This window comes from Rhipicephalus microplus, chromosome 1, assembly GCF_043290135.1.
Source record: "Rhipicephalus microplus isolate Deutch F79 chromosome 1, USDA_Rmic, whole genome shotgun sequence".
NCBI lineage: Eukaryota > Metazoa > Arthropoda > Arachnida > Ixodida > Ixodidae > Rhipicephalus > Rhipicephalus microplus.
Window position 1 is genome coordinate 212,967,959 of NC_134700.1, and position 18,730 is coordinate 212,986,688.

An 18,730-nucleotide genomic window follows, 5' to 3' on the forward strand; every position below is an offset into this window, starting at 1 on the left:
AGAAATTGGCAGCAGGCAACACACGCACGCACACACCAAAAATTGCAATGCATTGTTAAACAGGTCTTATACGTAAAAAAAGAAAATCAAACAATTAAATATAACACTGACATGCGTTTTGTAATTTACTGCCGATCTAAAATTTCTTTCTTTTTCTTACGTAGGAGATAACATTTTTTTTGCGAACAGTACAGAAGTTTTCGAACACAATCGTAGAATATGTGTAGCATGGTAAAACCATACAAATTTCGAGGTACATGAAAACATGTCAGATGACTTTCACAAGTAAAAGATGTACCACATACCTAAGAAACAAGCAAGAGAAAGGAAACTCATATATGGCATACAAATATTCACATATAGGCACACGGCCAAAAAAATATTCCTGTAGAATGCGACACGAGCTGATATTTAAAATAATGTTTTTCCCCTCAACATTGTTGAAGGAACACTAAAGTCAACTATTAAGTCGACGTTGATTGTCGAAATGGCGGTCGAGAAACTTCCTAGTGTTACTTTTGTGCCAAGAAAGGGCCTATGTTGAAATGAATTTCTGTTTTAGTCGTCCGTATCGGGTTAGCGCACTTCAAATTACCCGCCTCAAGAAGTGGACCGCCCGGTCCGCCTCACGTCACTGTTTCCGTGCACGACGTTGCCCGGCTTTGCTGCGCTAGTAGCAGCAGACCGAAAGCAGCGGGAGTCATAGCAGCAAAAACGGCCATTGATCGATTTCCCTTCATTGGCTCCGAGATTGCAGACGCTTTTGTTTCAACTGCGGCTCGCTAGATAGCACCACCTGCCCCGTGTAACCACGCGAAAATGGAATTTTTGAACCACTCACGCAATGCCCCATAGTAACGTCCGGCGGTTGTTCTTTCCAGGCATGAAACAGAAACGGACAAGCCGCATTTTATTGCGTCTCTTGATGCACGGAAAGTTCTTTATTTAGTGCAATTAGATTGATTACTAGTGATTAATTGTTGGCGGTCCATCTGATGTCATCGGGATCATTTTCAAAATGTCGTACTGCAGCGCTTGTGTTCTTTTGCATTTACCATAATTTCTTAGTAAGTAGGGCACTGTTGTTGATGATATTGTCATTTTAGGTTTTGTCATACATTGAGCTTTCACTGTGATGTAAATTGTCATTTGACTTTAGTGTCCCTTTAAGCAGTATAGTGATATCCGGTTCGGTAGCCGGTCTTTTACATGCTTGGTTTGCGAAAGAGGGACAACCCAAGTTTCACGCTCTAAAATGTCATAATGAAGGTGATATGGCTTGCTTAAGTTACAAATATGAATAAATCCTGTGTGGCCCCGTTTTACGCTTTCTTTACACTTCATCGCGAGGTTAAACTAGAAATCGCAACGACACGAGAGAAAATAAACTAAGTATATAATGGACTTCTATAGCTGTCGCATGGAACACACGCAACTTGCCGTAATGCTTTTTGTCGCATAAATAATGTATTGACATTTTTCTGTGGCGTTGTTCTCCACACTAAATTAGAATAGTTAGCCTGAGACAGGAGTATTGTATTATACAACCGTAGCCGTATTTTTCATGGAAGAACATCTTGAAGCCCACCAAGTGGTCCGCATGTTTTCGCCATACGTGTTGCAACAGGTTCGATGTGTCTGTGTCCCACAATAAGTGTTGATCAAAGATTACACCTAGCTTGTTCACGTCAGCAGTAACGCCGATACGTTCTGATCGATAGAATATGTTTAGATTACGATTTATGCGTTTTTGGGTTGATGTGAAAAGAACAGCTTTTTTTTTGTTAATCTGTACCGAATTTGCTTCGCTCTACAAATACAGCGTTTCGGGAACATTGTTAGCTTGTTGTGATAAATAGTCAGTACTACGTGACTGGAAGGAAAGGCAGGTGTTATCTGCGTATATTATATAATGTGATAAGTGGCTAACGTTCGCCTAAATATTTATACAGATGTCGAACACTACGGGTCTTATTATGCCTCCTTCAGGAAGACCAGCTCCCAGCTTCAGGGGGTCTGAGGTTTCACCTGAAATGCAAACACAATTTTTTTTTTCTCTTCATTAGGTAAGACCTGAAAAGATCCAGTGGTAATCCACGGAATCCATATTGTTCAAGCTTTTTTAGTAAAGTAACATGGTTGATCCTGTCAAAACCTTTGGAAAAATAAATAAATACACCTTATGTTGATTTTTGTTTTAAAATTCATTTAAAATAAACCATTCTTTGTTAATAGATCCAATTCTTTCGATAGAACTTTACGGGAATCAAATTGGTATAGAGATAATAGCTCATATTTTTCACAAAACGACACAACCCTTCTACAAATAATATTTTCTAAGACTTTTCAAATGACAGGGAGCACTGGCACCAGCCTATATTTCGACATATCATTTTGGTCGCCTGATTTGAACAAAGCAATCACCTTTTCCTGTTGCATTTTCATCAGGAACACACCAGTAGACAAGGAAATATTGAATACGTGGATAAGGGCATCTATACTAAGAAGTCTTGTGCAAATTTAGCTGGTTTAATCTGCAGACCATCAATGTCCCTTGCCTTAGTGTTCTTTGATGATAAGAAAGCAGAGTAAACTTCTTCAGGTGTCGTGGGCTCAAAAAACGCCGTGTTTACATTGGACGCTCCCATGAAGTTGAGAGCGTCTGTATTGTGAGTGCCAATTTCTAAACTTGTAAAGTGTTGATTGAACCGATTTGCTAATTAAACACCGTTTAGTTGCTTCCCATTCTAACTAACTTCGAACTCTTCATTACTTACGCCTTAATTCAGAAGGTTACTAAATGCCCGCCATAATTAATCACCGTTACAATGCGTATCACTAAACAGTTTTTCCACGTATGCCTTTTTTGCATCTCCAAAAAACTTAGCTACAAAATTACGGTATTTTTCAAAAGCAGAAACAATCATCCCGGATTCTCGAATGCTCAAAGTGGCTGTATAATTCGTTCTTCTTATGAATTAGCTTTAAACATTCATTTGTTAACCAAGGCTTGCGTAGCTTTCTTGAGGTCTTTACCATTTTTAGTTTAAAACAACTAGTGTAGATATTTTTATCATGCGCATTAGTGTATCGTAAGCTGCGGTAGCATCGCTACAGTTGAATACGCGTGTCCAGTCAACGGCTTCAAGCTTATTTCGAAAATATTTTATTGTTCTAAGATTTATCTCCTTGATTACGAAAGATTTACATTCGCATCGTCTTGCTGTAATTGTGTTGCTTCGTTTAAAAAACGTGTGAATCGGCAAATGATCGCCTAAATCAGTAGCAATGGCACCAGCGCTATTCGTAATAAATAAGTCGATAAAATATTCAGTAAGATATGTGACATGAGTGGGTGGTTTTTTTACGTTTGCACAACCATAAGAGTTAAGGAGTAATGTAAAAGCCTGGGTAGTTTAAATCCATTGCAGCAGATTTATATTGCAATCACCGCCTATGTTTATGCGCAATACATTTTGATATCTTTCTTGTCCCCTTCCCTAATCCCCCAGTGTAAGGTAGCCAACCAGATGTCTTTCTGGTTAACATCCCTGCCTTCCTTTTGTTGCTTCTTCCTCCTCATTTTGATACACATAACATAGCAGCTGCTCTAAGGAAGCAAAAAACTTTCACTATTACCGTTAGGCGGTCGATACAAAGCAGCGAAAATATTGCCTTCACATTGTATTGTTAGCGCTGCGTAGTCGGGCGTGGTTTTGAAAAGATTTGCAATCAAGGTAAATGAAAGCCCAACTGACACCATCTGCATGACTTCTTCACCACGGCGGCTTGGTTGACCTAAATCAAAGTTTTGATAACCTGGCGAATAAATAACCTCATCTTCTGAACCATGTCTCAGTTATCATTATATCACACTGAAATCATTGAATTATAAAGCCACTAAGAAGTGCTTCTATCTGGTCGTGTTTATTACGGGCTGACTGAGCATTGAAATAAAGAAAAGTAAGAGATCGGCGCAGCCATGAAGTTCGTTGCAACAAGAGGCCAAAAGATGACTATGCAAAAAAAGCTAGCTGTAAGTTGTTCGTCAGCAGTGCGCGGGCTCTAACGTACAAGTGAACGAGATTATCCCGCAAGAATACCATTCAACTTTCAGAGCAGGGTAATATTTAGCTACTGTTCAAGTGTGCACAACTGCCGAACTGTGTCGTCGATTATTACGATGCAAGTCCTTTTAAGCCGTTGGCCGTTTCTGCATACCTCACGGAGAGGGCGTTGCTTAGCGCTGTTCCGCACTATCCCAGATGGCGCACGCAAGCCTCTGTTCTTGCCAAACCTCTTCTTTTCGATCAGCAGCGCAACACTTTAGCTGTCAAGCTGTCATCATGGGTGGCAACCATGGCGTAAGAAAACGCGTAGTGCAATAGTACGCCAAAAGGCATATTGGGTGCTATTTTGGCCCCTCTCAAAGTCCGCCATATTGTCGAAATGCGTACTGGTGGTATTCTAAGCCAATGACAGAGTCCATAGCAGACCTCTAGGCCAATCAGAGTTTAGTGATGGCGGAATTGGAGAGCATGGTCGAATGATGATGGACAAGTAGTTTATCGTCATTTCTTAGCATCGTTGGCGTAGCTATTGACATCCTGGCATTGATTTTTGAAACAGAGGAGAAACGAAAGTGTAGCTTTTACTGTACTTCACTACTCAAAGCAGGGATTCTGATAAATACAGTTTCATTGTAAACGTAATGGCATAAATGCGCGAACTAGGAATGCTCATAAATCTATCTTTATTGTGCAAAATGGAATTGACGACAGCAGTAGGATATCGGCATTGCGAACATTTCTAAGCCTTCGTCATTTTTCCGCACCGGCATTGCGTAAATTTCTAAGCCTTTGTCGTTTTTCCGTACCTGCATCTGTATTGTACAAGTAAATACCCCCCCCCCCCCCGTTCCACCAGTGCTTCTAACACTTAACCCGACGGGCACGCAGGGTAAATGAAAAGAAACCACTTATAAATTATACCTCACAGCCACAATTAGTCTCGAGGTATATCCATTTACCTTTGGGCTTTTTGGTTGGAATAACGCAATTTTTGAAGTTCTTCATTTCTTATGCTTTGTGAAGAACGTAATACGTTCAGTCTTTCGCTTACACGCACAAATAACACGACCATAATGTAGAGTTTGAATTAACGTTTTATTGAGTCTGAAAATAGCGGCAAAGCAAGAGATGTGAACACAACGAGAGAAAAAGGCCGAGAGATCATAGGGTCGTATTGCTGTACAACGCGTACGAACGGCCCTCCTAACAGCAAGGAGCAAGTTGGCTGGGAATTCGCTGAGAAGTAGAGGACAAGAATATTCGCCGGGTATAGTCAATCAGAAAGTCCGCTACACTCTCTTCGAAAGAAAGAGGTTGTCATGTTCTCTCGTACTTATCACAGTACTGTATTTCATCTAAGATCAAACAGAATAGTAACGTGTTTTGATTGGCTTACTTGTTGGAGTTCTTTGAATTGCCCATAATACTTTGCCTTACAACCGTGTCGGTGTCCTTCAGCTCCGCTCACCATAAGCGTTCGGAGGTCAGGGGGCACTAAGTTTGTCGCATATAATGACTCGGTCAGGGCTCACTTGTCATTGTGTAGTGTGCAGGTCATGCGGGTTTTGGACAATAATGATTGATTGCCAAGGACCCCTTATGTTGCGATAAAAGCATTGTCTGCTTCCCACGTTGACCCTTCCTTCCTGCCCCTAAAGCAGCGTGCGAATTGCAGACCGTTGTGAGAAGCCTGTCATCACTTCAGGATACGACCTCTGTTGATAAGATTTTTTTCTGTCTCACTAATCTGAACCGGGGAGTAGGAGGGGAATTTCGCAATACAATTTAACCCATTCTCTTCCCTGCTAAGAGAGGCTGGCATACCGTCAATCCTAAACTTGCGTATTTAAATGCTACGATGGTGAGTGTCCATAACAGTTTCTTGCGCAATGTGTACGCAAGAAACGGGTTGCTTTGTCACCCGATGAAGGTTATAAAGATAAGCTGTCGCTGTGGATATCTTTAGAGCGCATAAATAGAAAGATAACCCACGAAGAGAGTACCCAACGGGCTTATACAAACGTGGTATACGCGTAACAGGTAGAGCTGAATGCGCGCGAAATAACATGTTTTGGAAGCATCTTCACAGAAGCCTCAAGAATATATTGTGATGCTTCTACCCTGCCTTTTAAGTGCACAGAATGATCCGCAACAGAATAAGATTACACAGCAGTGTATGAATGCTTTTAACAGATACTGTGTTGCCGCTTTTGCATTTTGCATTGTCTGTTAAAGCCAACGAAGCTGGTTTAAATAACAGGCCGTGTTTTATCAATGCACGAAAAAAAAAACAGGTAAATTCTGTGTACAGTGTTAGCGCTGTGTGAAGATCTACACGCTTACTTCTACCGGTAACAAAACGAGAAGCATGCGACATGAATAGGAAGACTACGCTACATAGAGATGTCGTGGTGTGGAGAAGAGGATTTCGTTTTGTATTGCAGGTGCCGTCGTTGAATTATGGTGTCACGGGACTATACATTATTTCTAGGTAGGACACAAGGCGCGACTGCTAATATAATGCGAGCTGGGACACGAAATGGAACGCCACGGGAAACACGTATGGGGATCAGTTCCTATAGGAAGAGTGGAGGTGGGAGCTTGATAGCCTTTCGAAAACACTGCGGATGACAAAGTGAACTGGTGAAAGAGGCAATAATTTAAAACGCTACGTATTTTCTAGCAGATCATGAATTGATTTATGCTGCTCTCACAACGAGCAACCCACAGTGAACTATAGCAACGTAGTGACAGCGATCTAATAAAATATAACACGTTCTAACGCTATTGAACACACATTTATGACACATATCTCTTTACTTTCGCATGCGTAGACAACAGTGCCAAGCAACAAATATGACGATTGAAATTGCCGATTGAAACCACAAGGAAATAAATAAAAAAGAAAATGCAATTGACTGTGTTTTGCGTATGTCCGAATCTTCTCAGTGCACTTTTTTTGTCGTATAGCATCTTCATGACAAAATTAACAACAAACTCTGTTTCTAAAAAGAAAAACCCGAAAGAGAAAGAGATAATCTCACATACAGCTTATATTTACAGCGTTCATGTGTAATAAAAGTGCATTGACACGCAGGAAATAGTCGTTACAACATTTGGAGCTTTGTAAACGTACTCCTCCATCATGAAAATCACAATGACGCAATAGCTGTCGAGCTTATGAAATTGTTCGACATCTACGTGCTTATCTTTTCTCCCATCGCACAAAGAACAATCAGCCCGAACATCAATGCATTCGGTTAGCTTTTCATAGAACATAAATGTGGCAACTTCTCTTAGGATGGCAGCAGTTTCAAAATGTTCATTTACGAATTTCGCGGTGAAAGGAATGGATGTTCGGGTGAACTTCATACACTTGGCGTCTCTCATACTTAAAATTGTGGTTTTGCGACGATAATCTTTCCCAAATATTATAAATGGTTAACCTCCCTGCCTTTATCCATCCTTACTTTTTCATCCTTATTCTCTCTTGTACAATGGTGCCCGGAATCGCGTAGTGTAAAAGAGTAAACAAACAAGACTCAGTCAAAAAGTTTTGTTGGAAAGTGAATAAAAAGTGACTGAATCTGGTGGCGACCATCTCGAAACCCCGCTGTACGCACTCTATGAACTTGTTTCAAATAAATATACCTCGCAAACTTAGTGATTGTTATTCGTGAATTCAAATATGAACCAAAATAAGTAGGCTTTGATCTCTCTTTTTAGTTACTAAAATGTGTATTTATTATTATTTCGCGAATAACATCCACTTCGAGTAATTGAGCTTATAGATTAGGACTTTTTTGCCACAGTCAGTTATGAAAAATAATTTACTGTATTAAAACCAAAAGTTCCTAGCGATTTATTTTCACAAGCTTCTGTGCATGACAATAACTCAGCAACTAGTGACACGCTTAATAAACGCAGAAAACTGGCCTTTAAAATAAAAAAAGCAAAAAAAGAACGTACACCGTTCACCCTATAACGTGTTTGTATTTATTCTGAAGTAAGAAGCTGAGACGTAAACACTGCGTAAACGGTGCCAATATGCTTACGAAATGAAAGCCTCTCACTACTTCTTATTATTCCTGTTCTTTCTTAAATGTCTTATATATTATTGCACCTTTAACCCTCTCCACGTGTCTCCCTGCTTTTCTTCTCCTTTTCTCTCTCTTCATTGAAGCCTGCAACATTCTATTAGGTGCTGCTTCCTTACAGGAAGATTCCTTGCACTGTCTTCACTTCAAATTACGAGGTTTTTTACAGCACTCGCATGAATTTAATCCAATAAATTTAGATAAACAGTGACAGAACTTGACCTAATCATTAAGAAACTTGCTAAAAATGTATCTATCATTTTTTTATACTAATCCACCATATTCACTATTCTGCATTCAGCGGGGTTGCTTATGACACAGAGGAACGGCCTCCGAAGCATAGACATCCAAGGAAAAATAGATGAACAGTGGTGGGTTCATGTGAACTTCCTCGCATGCCAATGTTTTGCTTACTTTGTCTTTTAAACTGCTGCTGGTTTCATACTTCAGGCTTTGTATTAACGTGCTTCTCATTTACATGACTGAAATGAACAATATCTGTCCGCGAAAAATGGTATGAAGGATGCTCGGTTATTTAGGGACGTATTTCGGAACATGCAACTCCACAGGAACGAAAAGTAAACGAAAACCCGTTTCATGAAAGTTGTTGTTGAGATATTGTTAGCGGAGGTTTACTATTTACACAGCCAACGAAATACGCGCGAAAATTGTATACTGACTTAATTAGGATGCATTTACTGCCCAATTGCGCACTCAATTAGATTAACCGGTATACGCCCGATGGCGCCGAGTTAAGAGCTCCTTCGACAGGTATACTCAACAACTCACAGCCAAGTCCATATACTACAATGCGATTCAAGCGTCTTGTCCAGTGCCGTACCAAAACTTCACTCTTGCTAGTTGCTTCCAGCAGTGGTCACTATGCTAGGTGTATAGATGAAGACATTTACAAGTGGTCGCTTACATGTACACGGAGTTGCCGACTTCCTGCACACTGACTTCTGCTGTTGGTCACTACTGCGTACAGTGTACTGGCGGCGTACGTCTAACGCAGAACGCAGGCTGAACAAGTTGTAAACAACAGTAGTCGTAATTAGACGTGAGCGCTCAGACCAAGTCTCCCGACGACACACGCACGCTCACAATATTGCCGACGCCCCCAGAAACGAGTCGTTCAATTTGAACAAGCAATTACTTCCTTTTTTATGAACAAGGAGTCAGTGAGACCTCGACGTATCCAGCATTCAAGTGCGATAAAAATATTTGACAATGTGTTAAGGACATTTTTTCTTGTTTGTGTGTGTGTGTGTGTGTGTGTGTGTGTGTGTGTGTGTGTGTGTGTGATTGGCAAGAGAAATGTCCGCAATGATTCAGAAAAAAGTTGAAAGAATTCACGGGGTCGATTCAATGAATACCGTTCTTCGCTCACGCAGCACTATCACAAGCACGTCTCCGAAAGGACGTTAAGGAAGAGTGTCTGAGAGAAACACACAACTCTCTTTGGCACATGCATCTTAATGAACAAAGACGCTATATGTAACATCGTGCACTGTTTTGTCTGCAGTCGGCATCCACTATGCACTCGTATGATAATCAGTAGTCGACGCTCGTCTGAAGTAACGCTATCACAATGCGCATACTGGCATCGTGGTGTGTGGCTTCAATTTACATTCCTGCTAAGCACATCTGGGAAGGAGATTGACCACACACTTGGCACGAATGGATGACGTTGCTTTCTCTCCCAAGACACAACAGCCACATCTGCATCAGCGTAGGGTCCATCCCAAGTGACGACGTTCCATCTTGTTTCACGTAACTCTTCTTGTAACGCAACCCGAAAGCAATGCATCAATGACTCGATGAGAGAAAAGCGTAGCACTTCGATACCGATGATGTGTCCTCCAGAAAAAAAATACGCGCGTGTCCGTTCCGCAAGGAAGTTAGAATGGCACGAAGTGGAGTTCTAGCCGGGCGAAAACAAGATGTTTGCAGTGCTCGACGTTCAAACGGGGTGATTTAGTTCAGGGGTTCTTCCTCTGGTGTGCCGTTGCGTGGAAAGCTGTTCTTCTTGACGGAGCCGTTAGGGTTGAGCGAGTCTGCTACTGAGGTGACATGCGTGGACACGGACATGCGGGTCATGGCCAGACTGTTGCCCCTCCTGCTTGAGAAGCCTCGCTGCAGCCGGTAACGACCGTACGAGCGCTTCAACAGGTATAGCACCTGAAAGAGCAAGCAGTGGAAAGAAGACGGAGAGTCACTGTATCGTTCGTAATAGACTGAGCATCAGCGGAAGCCTGGGCACTTATGAGCACATACTAAACACACATTTAGACTGATTCACCGCGTGAAAATGTGACCAAACTAGCTCTTATGCGACGGGAAAAGCTGTCTGCAGTAATTCTGCTTGTCACGTGATGTCTACTGCTGCAGTTGCTCAATATTTCCTGTGACATATGTCCGTTTTGTATTACCGTTTATTTGAATGAAGCCCTTCTAACCTGCTATGCAACGTTTGCCTAAGAGAGTATGAGTGCAGGCATGAAATATGATGCAGAGCGCGCCTGCAAACACATAAAATATTAATGTACTAATGAAATAGTACCAGGGCTGCGCGTTGGAAACAGAAAGAACAAATCTAGAATGAATGTTGTGCGCCGACCTTGGGAAAACTTGCGCATGCTTTTAAAGCTTATTATCTGGTATATATGTAATCAGCCGAGCATGAACAACATACTTAAGATAAGCTTGATGATAGAGAACATTGCACCACCCACCAAGCAACAGCGCCATTTCGTTTCACTGAACGCCAAAAGCTATCACATAATGCGGACAGCGCATGCTCCAAAATTTGATAACGAAGGTGTGTCTTTGTGGCTTCAAATCTGCCGTAAGGTCAAGCTGCATTTTGCAATGAAGTAGCAGATGATCTGATGTAGAAATATATAGAGACTCCTAAAACCATGAAGTGATAATATCAGACTCCACGATTTAGCGTCGCCTTAAATTATGCTTTGCCTCGAATGTACATAAAAGTTGGATTCAGCGCGAATGGTGATTAAGCCATGATTTAATTCCCGCAATGGGTATTAGACAGAAACGTTTTGACAGACAACGAATGCAAAAATACGCAACACACTGTTCATTGATATGAACTAGCATCACTACGTTTGACATTTTATGCGCTCACTTAATAGTTTGTTGCGCTCAATTATAATGTGTGATAACTTTCTAGTCATAGAAGAAGCTGTAGCCCAAGGTCTAACCATGTTTGATAGTTACGGAAATGATGTCTTATGAAAACGTTTAAAGGCCAATTGCTTACATTTTTAAAGAACGCAATTTCTGGTGAAGTCACTGACTCGAAAACAACCACTGCAAGGCCTTTTCTCGTGATAGCAACATTTGAATACGTCGTATTATACCTGTTCCGACGTGCGTTGACGCAACGCCTTGACTAAAGGTGAGAGAAAAAGAAAGATATATAACGGGTTCTGTCGTGAACCAGCGTAATGACAAGTGGTTTTTTGGGCATTGTTTGGTTTCGTTCTCTGCAAACAATGGTAATGAATTGACGACTTTCGCTTCAGTGTTCCTTTTTGATACAGTAATCTAAACGCACAGACGTAATGTTATATTTGGCCGAAGTTAGATTTAAATACTATGTTACTAACATACAATGAATATCGTGAATAACTCAGCTCAGCTTTTTATTACTCACATTATTTCAATGGTTTGGAGGCGGACGACAAACACGGGCCCCAACCGAAGCCACGTGGGTGGAACTACTGTACTTATTTGCATAATACCACTACTTGTTAGCAGTGACCAATGTTGAACAAACTTGGCCAAATTGTAGCTAATGTCGGCTAATGATCACTGCATGGCTGCCGAAGTTGGTTGTTTACCTATTGGCCAATATCAGCTATTTTTGCTAAGAGATGGCTAACGTTGACTAGCGCTGACTAATTCATTTTGGTTATCGAGTGCTATAGCGACAACACTGTCCTTATTGAATATCAATCTGGTCATTGAGTTGTCCAGCTAACATTTCTAAGACATCCATGAAAGGTGCAGTGAAATCTAAGGTGTACAGCAGGAGACACCAGGAAAGTGGGCGCGGACAAGAGAATACATCTTGTGTATTTGGGTTTAAAGACCTGTCAATGGCGGGGCCGTTCGATGTCTAAGGTCACGGACATAACCGAATGACACAGGCCCATAGTAGGCTGAGGTAGTCGCTTTAACGGTAGGGAAGTGGGGTGAGCAAAGGACCCCTCATGGTGCAAATCAGGCAGGCACTGATTGAAAGAAGGTAAGCGGGCATTCGACTCACAGGGCACGGCCGACAGACAGGGACAACGCCGTGCACGACAGCAGCAGCGGCGTCCTGTCGGAGAGGAGGGCCCCCGACTCAGCAAGCTAGCACCTGGGTGCGCGTCGAACGCCGCCGGTCACTCGCTCTGGCCAGTGAAGACTCCAATTTCACGAGCTCGATGGACCGCGTGATTTGTCCCTGAATCTGTCGGGGGACGGTATAGCAACAATGCGTTAAAAAACGACAATGCATCGTGCTCTTTTCGGTCGCTCTTTATTTATTTTTTTATTTACAAAGCGTGTTGCGTGGTACACGCGCACTTCGCGTTTACATAGCTACAAATTAGTACTGCGGCTGTGCTCAATACTAGTATATTGCCTAAAAACAGTGAATATACAGGTCGCATCCATTGCAACGCAGGATTAACAGGGCCAGACGGTTTCTCACTTCGGCTTCACCAGGTTTGGCGTGTCTGCTGTGTGGAGTGCTCCGAAAAATGGCTGACGTTTAACACTTCTAAGTCAAGCTATCACGAGGTAAAGGTTTGTTTGGCTTAGTTTTGAGATTATAGATAGATTTGTGGGGTTAACGTGCCAAAACCACCATACGATTATGAGAGACGCCGTAGTGGAGGGCTCCGGAAATTTCGACCACCTGGGGTTCTTTAACGTGCACCCAAATTTGAGCACACGGGCCTACAACATTCCCGCCTCCATAGGCAATGCAGCCGCCGCAGCCAGGATTTGATCCCGCGACCTAGTTCTGAGATGGATATGCAATCAGTGTTAAAACACTCGCCTAGTCACGTGGTATCGCAGCGACGAGGCTCCGAATGAACGTAACTGTGACGCCTCACCACAGCGGATCACGTTTCGCGATATCACGCCTACCACAATTGCGCTCCCCTTGCTCACGATGTTAATGCGACACGATGTATCAGCTTGAGGGACAACATAGTAAAGACTTCATGCTAAAGGCTACACGATGCTACGAAAGCCTGTGCCACAGCTCCTGATGACGTAGTCAATAAACACCTTTTGCTCGCCTTTATTTGGGCAAAGTGCGAGAGAAACAAAACGTTAACAGGGAGCGCGGATCAGCGCAAGTTTCCCTCCACATCCTCGTCTTTCAATCTCCTTACGCATTCTTCAATGTCACGTAACCAATCGCACTTAGTTTTGACGTTTCTACCTCTTTTCTTATGAATTATGTCACTTTCTTTTTCTCTCTCATAAGGCTTCCACATGTTATGTGTTTGGAAAACCACTTGAACTTTAGTGACTTCGCTTACAGCCTCTGCAGGATATTTGTCCTAACTGTACTAATACGGGATGCTAACACAGCCAGGCAGCATCACAGAAAATACGGGTCTCTTCGAGGTGATAGAGTGTCTTATGCTTCGTGTTAGTGAGAAAAAGCGTTTCCTTATCATCGCTTGAAGAGCTGTACAACTATTCTAACTGCTCGCCCAGAATAGAATATAAGAGTTTTTCATGAAACGGGAAAATTTTATGCAGAATTGTTCATGTGGGGCGAGAACACTGAGCTTATTTACAAATTTACGTCAATTTAATCTTCTACTCAATTTTTTATCAGGTGTGATGCTCATTGCAGATTGTGGGAATAAAAAATGTTGTGCTAGTGTTTTTACACTTACTATTTGTAGTACAGGACCTAAGCAGAACTTTAATTTAGAATTTAGAAGTGTTGTAAGAAAAACGAAATGGCGCTGTTACAAAACCGAGGTTGTGCAACTGATGGTACAGCTGAAGTTGTGCATGCTTTTATTATGAGATTGAAATTGTGTGAAATGTTAGCTAGATGATAGTTTCTGGTCGTGCAATATAACTAATTTTAATGGTTAAAATTTACATTCAACACAACTTTATTTTATACGTTGCAGGCATGAACGTAGTGTCCTCTTAAGAATAAAAAAAGAAACGAAAAAGAAAAACACTGCTGCCAAAGATTACGGTTACTGCACATAAATCTTTGCACAACTAATGTCGAGAACTGTCTAATATGGAACCAGTACGGCATTTGAAGGATTGTACACGCTGCAAACTAATGCGAAAGGGTTAATGCAAACAAATGTTGAAAAAAAAAACGCAGTGAAGGGATCAGCACCTGTATTGAAGTTTCCGACGAAACGTAGTTTAAAAAGTGCTATTTATAACAACTCGCCCGATTTTATGCCTTACGCCTGCCTACTTCTTCAAACTGGCTTGAAATAGTGTAAATAGGGTACAAAAACGTGAGCGACCCGCGACGTTCACTGCACAGTTTGAAAATTTCGTCCCGTATTTTTGGACGCTCACTACCATCGTTCCAGACATGTAGGAGAGGTTGAGGCGGATGTGGATTCTCTGCCGTTTGCCCGCCATTTGACGAATCGTAAGCATGCAACCCAAGCACATGACATGTACGGGTGCAAAATTCATTGTTTAGGCGGTGGTTAGATGAAGAAAAAAAATATTCTGTTACACTGTTTGTATTCACATGTGTGCAGAACGTGGCAAATATTTTGGACCGAAACGTCTACTTTCGCATATTTCTGAGATTTAATTGTCCTTTTAGTTACGTATGCCATAAAACTAGGAAAGCAACCGGTGCCAATATACTGACCGACATCGCCCATAAACCATGTCGTTATATGCCTTAAAGAAATGCTGAGCTTCATACCTAGCAAATGTCTCCAAATAGGAACCGTGGATGTGCTGAATGAATAAAGTTGCAGTTCGGAACAATATACACATCTGCGCTATTATGAAATATTCTCTTATTTGGAATATCAGTGTTCAATGACAGCATTTCTCTTATTTTTTTCTTGCGTGATACAAAACTTCTCCTGTCATTAATATATTAGAGCTACTACTGAACAGTCATTTATGACTACGTTTGACCCAGTGGAGACGCATCACTTACCTCTCCATTGAGATAGCAGAATATCACAGCTACAAAGAATCCCTGCAGAGAGAGAAAAAGAGACAGATACATATATATATATATATATATATATATATATATATACATATATATATATATATATATATATATATATATATATATATATATATATATATATATATATATATATATATATATATATAGCGAAAAACAACCAATTTTAAGCCACCGACTCTTTAGTCATTTCCGGTAACGATGTAATCAAATAAGACGACGACATGTTCCCTTTTGCAAGCATTCATTGAGCGTCAGTGAGAGCCTGAAGTAGCTCAACAGCTCTCTGTATGACGCAAATAGAAGCAAGAAGGCGGCACGATGTTCTGACTTCCGCCAGGAAAGATATTTTTTTTGAAATTTGGACTAATATTTTATGGTTTGTTCGTCCTTGTTCAATGTGCATAGAAATGTCGCACACACAGGACAAGCTAGGCCAACGCTTGAATTTGGGTGATACTAACGGCCTTTTTAGTCCAAATCTTTCTTCCAACTGAGTTGTTTCGCAGGATACCCTACAGCGTGACTTATTCCACGTGACTTATTCTGGAAGGCTGGGCAAGAATATTCGACATGCCTGTAGGGTCCTGTCCAGCCGCAACATAACCAATGTTCCATGTTGTAAATTCTCGTATTATATATTTGGATTTTATCTAGTGACATGTACGGCAAGCTAACATCGTAGATGAGTGCACCTTGACGTAAAGTACGTCAGAACTTGACATCAATCCGAACCACGTCTGATGCGTGATGTTCACATTGAAGGGGGCATAATATCGATGCATTCATTGCTGCGTAGCGCTGTCAATCCGCCATACTCCCAGTTGGGTGTAAGGGAAGGGCACGAGGGACGCAACCTGCAGATGAATGCTTGCCGACTCCTGCATTATAAACCGGCCATTTACCCCGCAGTATGCGGAGGCGTTTTCCCGTAGGAGAGGTCCACCAGCACTCGTCCAGATTACTGGGTAAATCGAGCTCTGGTCGTTCAAAATTAAAGCGCCTCACATTCCAGCGCGAGAATTGCGAACTGGGCGATGGGAGACCGCGTTCGCCAGCGAAGAAAGGCAGGCCCATGCGGCTCTCCTCGAGCGAGCATGGTGGGTTGCTGAGGCTATAGAGCTCCGAACCAGGAGTTCAACCCACATACTTACCCAACCCTTCCTTTTTACGGTGAACGTATTTCAACGTAAGTAGTACCTCTGCATGTATTGATTTGATGATAAAATCAAGCTACTATTTAACGTATATGTATCGACTAGCAGTCTTTCTTGCTTTCTCTGCAATTATGGGTAGAGTTTCTGAAGACATACGCAAGGCATCTTTGTTAGCACTCTTAGCAAGTAAAAATGTGCAGAGAGCAGCGTTTATGCCAAACTTCGCGCACACATTCAAATGAGTCAGCAAGAAAAACTAACCGATGCCTTGTGTAGTTTGCATTTTCGATGAAAGATGCATTTTGTATATTACATAACCGATATATACTGTTCTGTTCTGTTCTGTTTTAACTGTTTTGCTGTGGAGAGGTTGAGGTGCCTATTGCCTCGGCTACTGCATATCACAAAGTTCTGCAGCGAAAAATAAAATAATAATACAGAACGGTACCCGAAAATTAACAATACAGAAAAGAAAAAAACACATAATCGGACACTGAAACCAGTTCAAATAACATGCCAATACAGAGTTTCCTTCACGCAGTTCACACAGTCATAAACTACTTACACGCATGCCTTACTAATATAATGTCAGTATATACATGACCACATTTTACATAATACCCATTTCTGGCTGTCAGTCATAGGCACTTGTCCAGTCCGGTCTCCACTAAAAAGTCTCCACTAAAAAAAAACGAACAGTGAATTTGGGTTCCTTTGTGGAAATGGTATAGTAATCCCTCTATGAAAACGCAGGGTATCCTGTAATTTGTCGCTTTCCTTCCGTTAATATAGCTGTACGAGCAGCAATGCATGCTAATTTCGCCGGCACATGCGCAATGACATTGAAATAAGTTGGCAGTGGTGTGTGACTTTGTGCGTGACTGTGCGCGTGACCCTGTGTGGCAGCAATGTCTGATATCGTGGAACAATGGCTTTGAAGCCGTCCCTTTTACATTTAAACGACCCGTTTTCTCAACGGCATGAGGGCGAGCAGCAGCGAGTACGTTGTCTCAACAGCACTCGAATGAGTGTGATATAGAAAGATCGTGACAGAGCTTGCACGCAATAAGAACACCCACGTGTCATACCTGCAGGCCGTCAGATGCTTTGCTGATGTACTGGTAGATCTCCCAGGCTCCGCAGTTGGCAGGACTTCGGTACACCGTCATCAAAAAGTGCATGCCGAATAGGGGGAACAGCACCAGCACGGCACGTACGGCTTTTCTGGGAATGAGTATAACGTTGTACAGGGCATAATGACAGGGATGGTTTTAAATTTAGTATAAAAGTGACAAAATGCGTTGTGACATTAGTCGATGGTGGACGAGGTAGAGTAGGGCAGAGTGCAATCAATGGGAATGGATGAAAAGCGCTTTCACTACACCAAAATTAAGTACATTAAATTGCATAGTTCTCAGAAAACCTGAATTTACGAACATGAAAGATGTGAGCATTGGCCTAATGTGAAGCGCGAAGCATGGCATTTAGTTTTCTCAATTCGTTTCTCCTAATGAAAAAAAAGCTGGGAGCGAAGTTTGTAGCTGTAGTCTCGTAAATGAATTGCCGAGTTGCAGTGTGCACTCTATGGGAGTCTCCACATATAGGGTTTCATCAAAGAAGCGAGAAATGCTTCGCGTACACTTGTGCATAAATGAGCAAGCACTGGAGATTTATTCCAGAAAGACTAAAAAAAGCATATAAATAAATGCTTACCAACAAAGGCGTAGCAGCCAGGGCATGTTGGTCATTGATTATTAAAAAAAATTAAAGTGCAAAAACAAGAACAAATTCTTCAAAGTAGGTTTGCATGCCTTTTTTGTTCGTGTTTCTTTGCTATTTTATCTTTATTAAATGTAATAGGTACCTGGCACGGTTTAGAATATTGCACTCTAATATGCACTTACTGAAACAGAACCACCATCTCTTATTGATCCAGATCAAAGCACTCGCTAAAAAGCAATGAAGAATGTTTTTTAGTATAGGCAAGAGATGACTTAAACCAAAAGAAAGAGGAAATTTTTTTACGTGTTTTTTGTTCTCGCGACTTGATTTATCGTTTGGCTTAACCTCACAAATTTACGCTTACGACTTGAACTCTATCAGATAAAGAAGCTCCTTTCCCTCTTCAGAAAGAAAAAAAAGAAGAAATAAAGGAATGTGCTAGGCAAA

General features: G+C 41.6%; 1 protein-coding gene and 1 long non-coding RNA gene across 3 annotated transcripts in view; one reads left to right on the forward strand and one right to left on the reverse strand.

Moving 5' to 3' along the window:
* Positions 1–18,730, forward strand: part of LOC142806517 (uncharacterized) — a 484,058-nt gene that overhangs the window by 96,072 nt on the left and 369,256 nt on the right. The gene's annotated exons all lie outside the window — the stretch shown is intronic.
* LOC142806464 (calcitonin gene-related peptide type 1 receptor-like) overlaps positions 9,857–18,730 on the reverse strand; it is a 338,910-nt gene continuing 330,036 nt past the window's right edge. The window contains exons 16-19 of one of the 2 annotated variants that reach the window (XR_012894635.1): positions 17,650–17,785; positions 15,369–15,410; positions 12,462–12,647; positions 10,210–10,348 (exon numbers count right to left, since the gene is read on the reverse strand). Coding sequence is in view for 1 of the 2 variants with exons in the window: in XM_075891270.1 (XP_075747385.1) it covers positions 10,145–10,348; positions 15,369–15,410; positions 17,650–17,785 (382 nt within the window). In the remaining variant the exon portion in view is untranslated. Of the gene's footprint in view, positions 10,349–12,461; positions 12,648–15,368; positions 15,411–17,649; positions 17,786–18,730 lie in introns of both variants that reach the window. The other variant, XM_075891270.1, reaches the window with a different exon arrangement.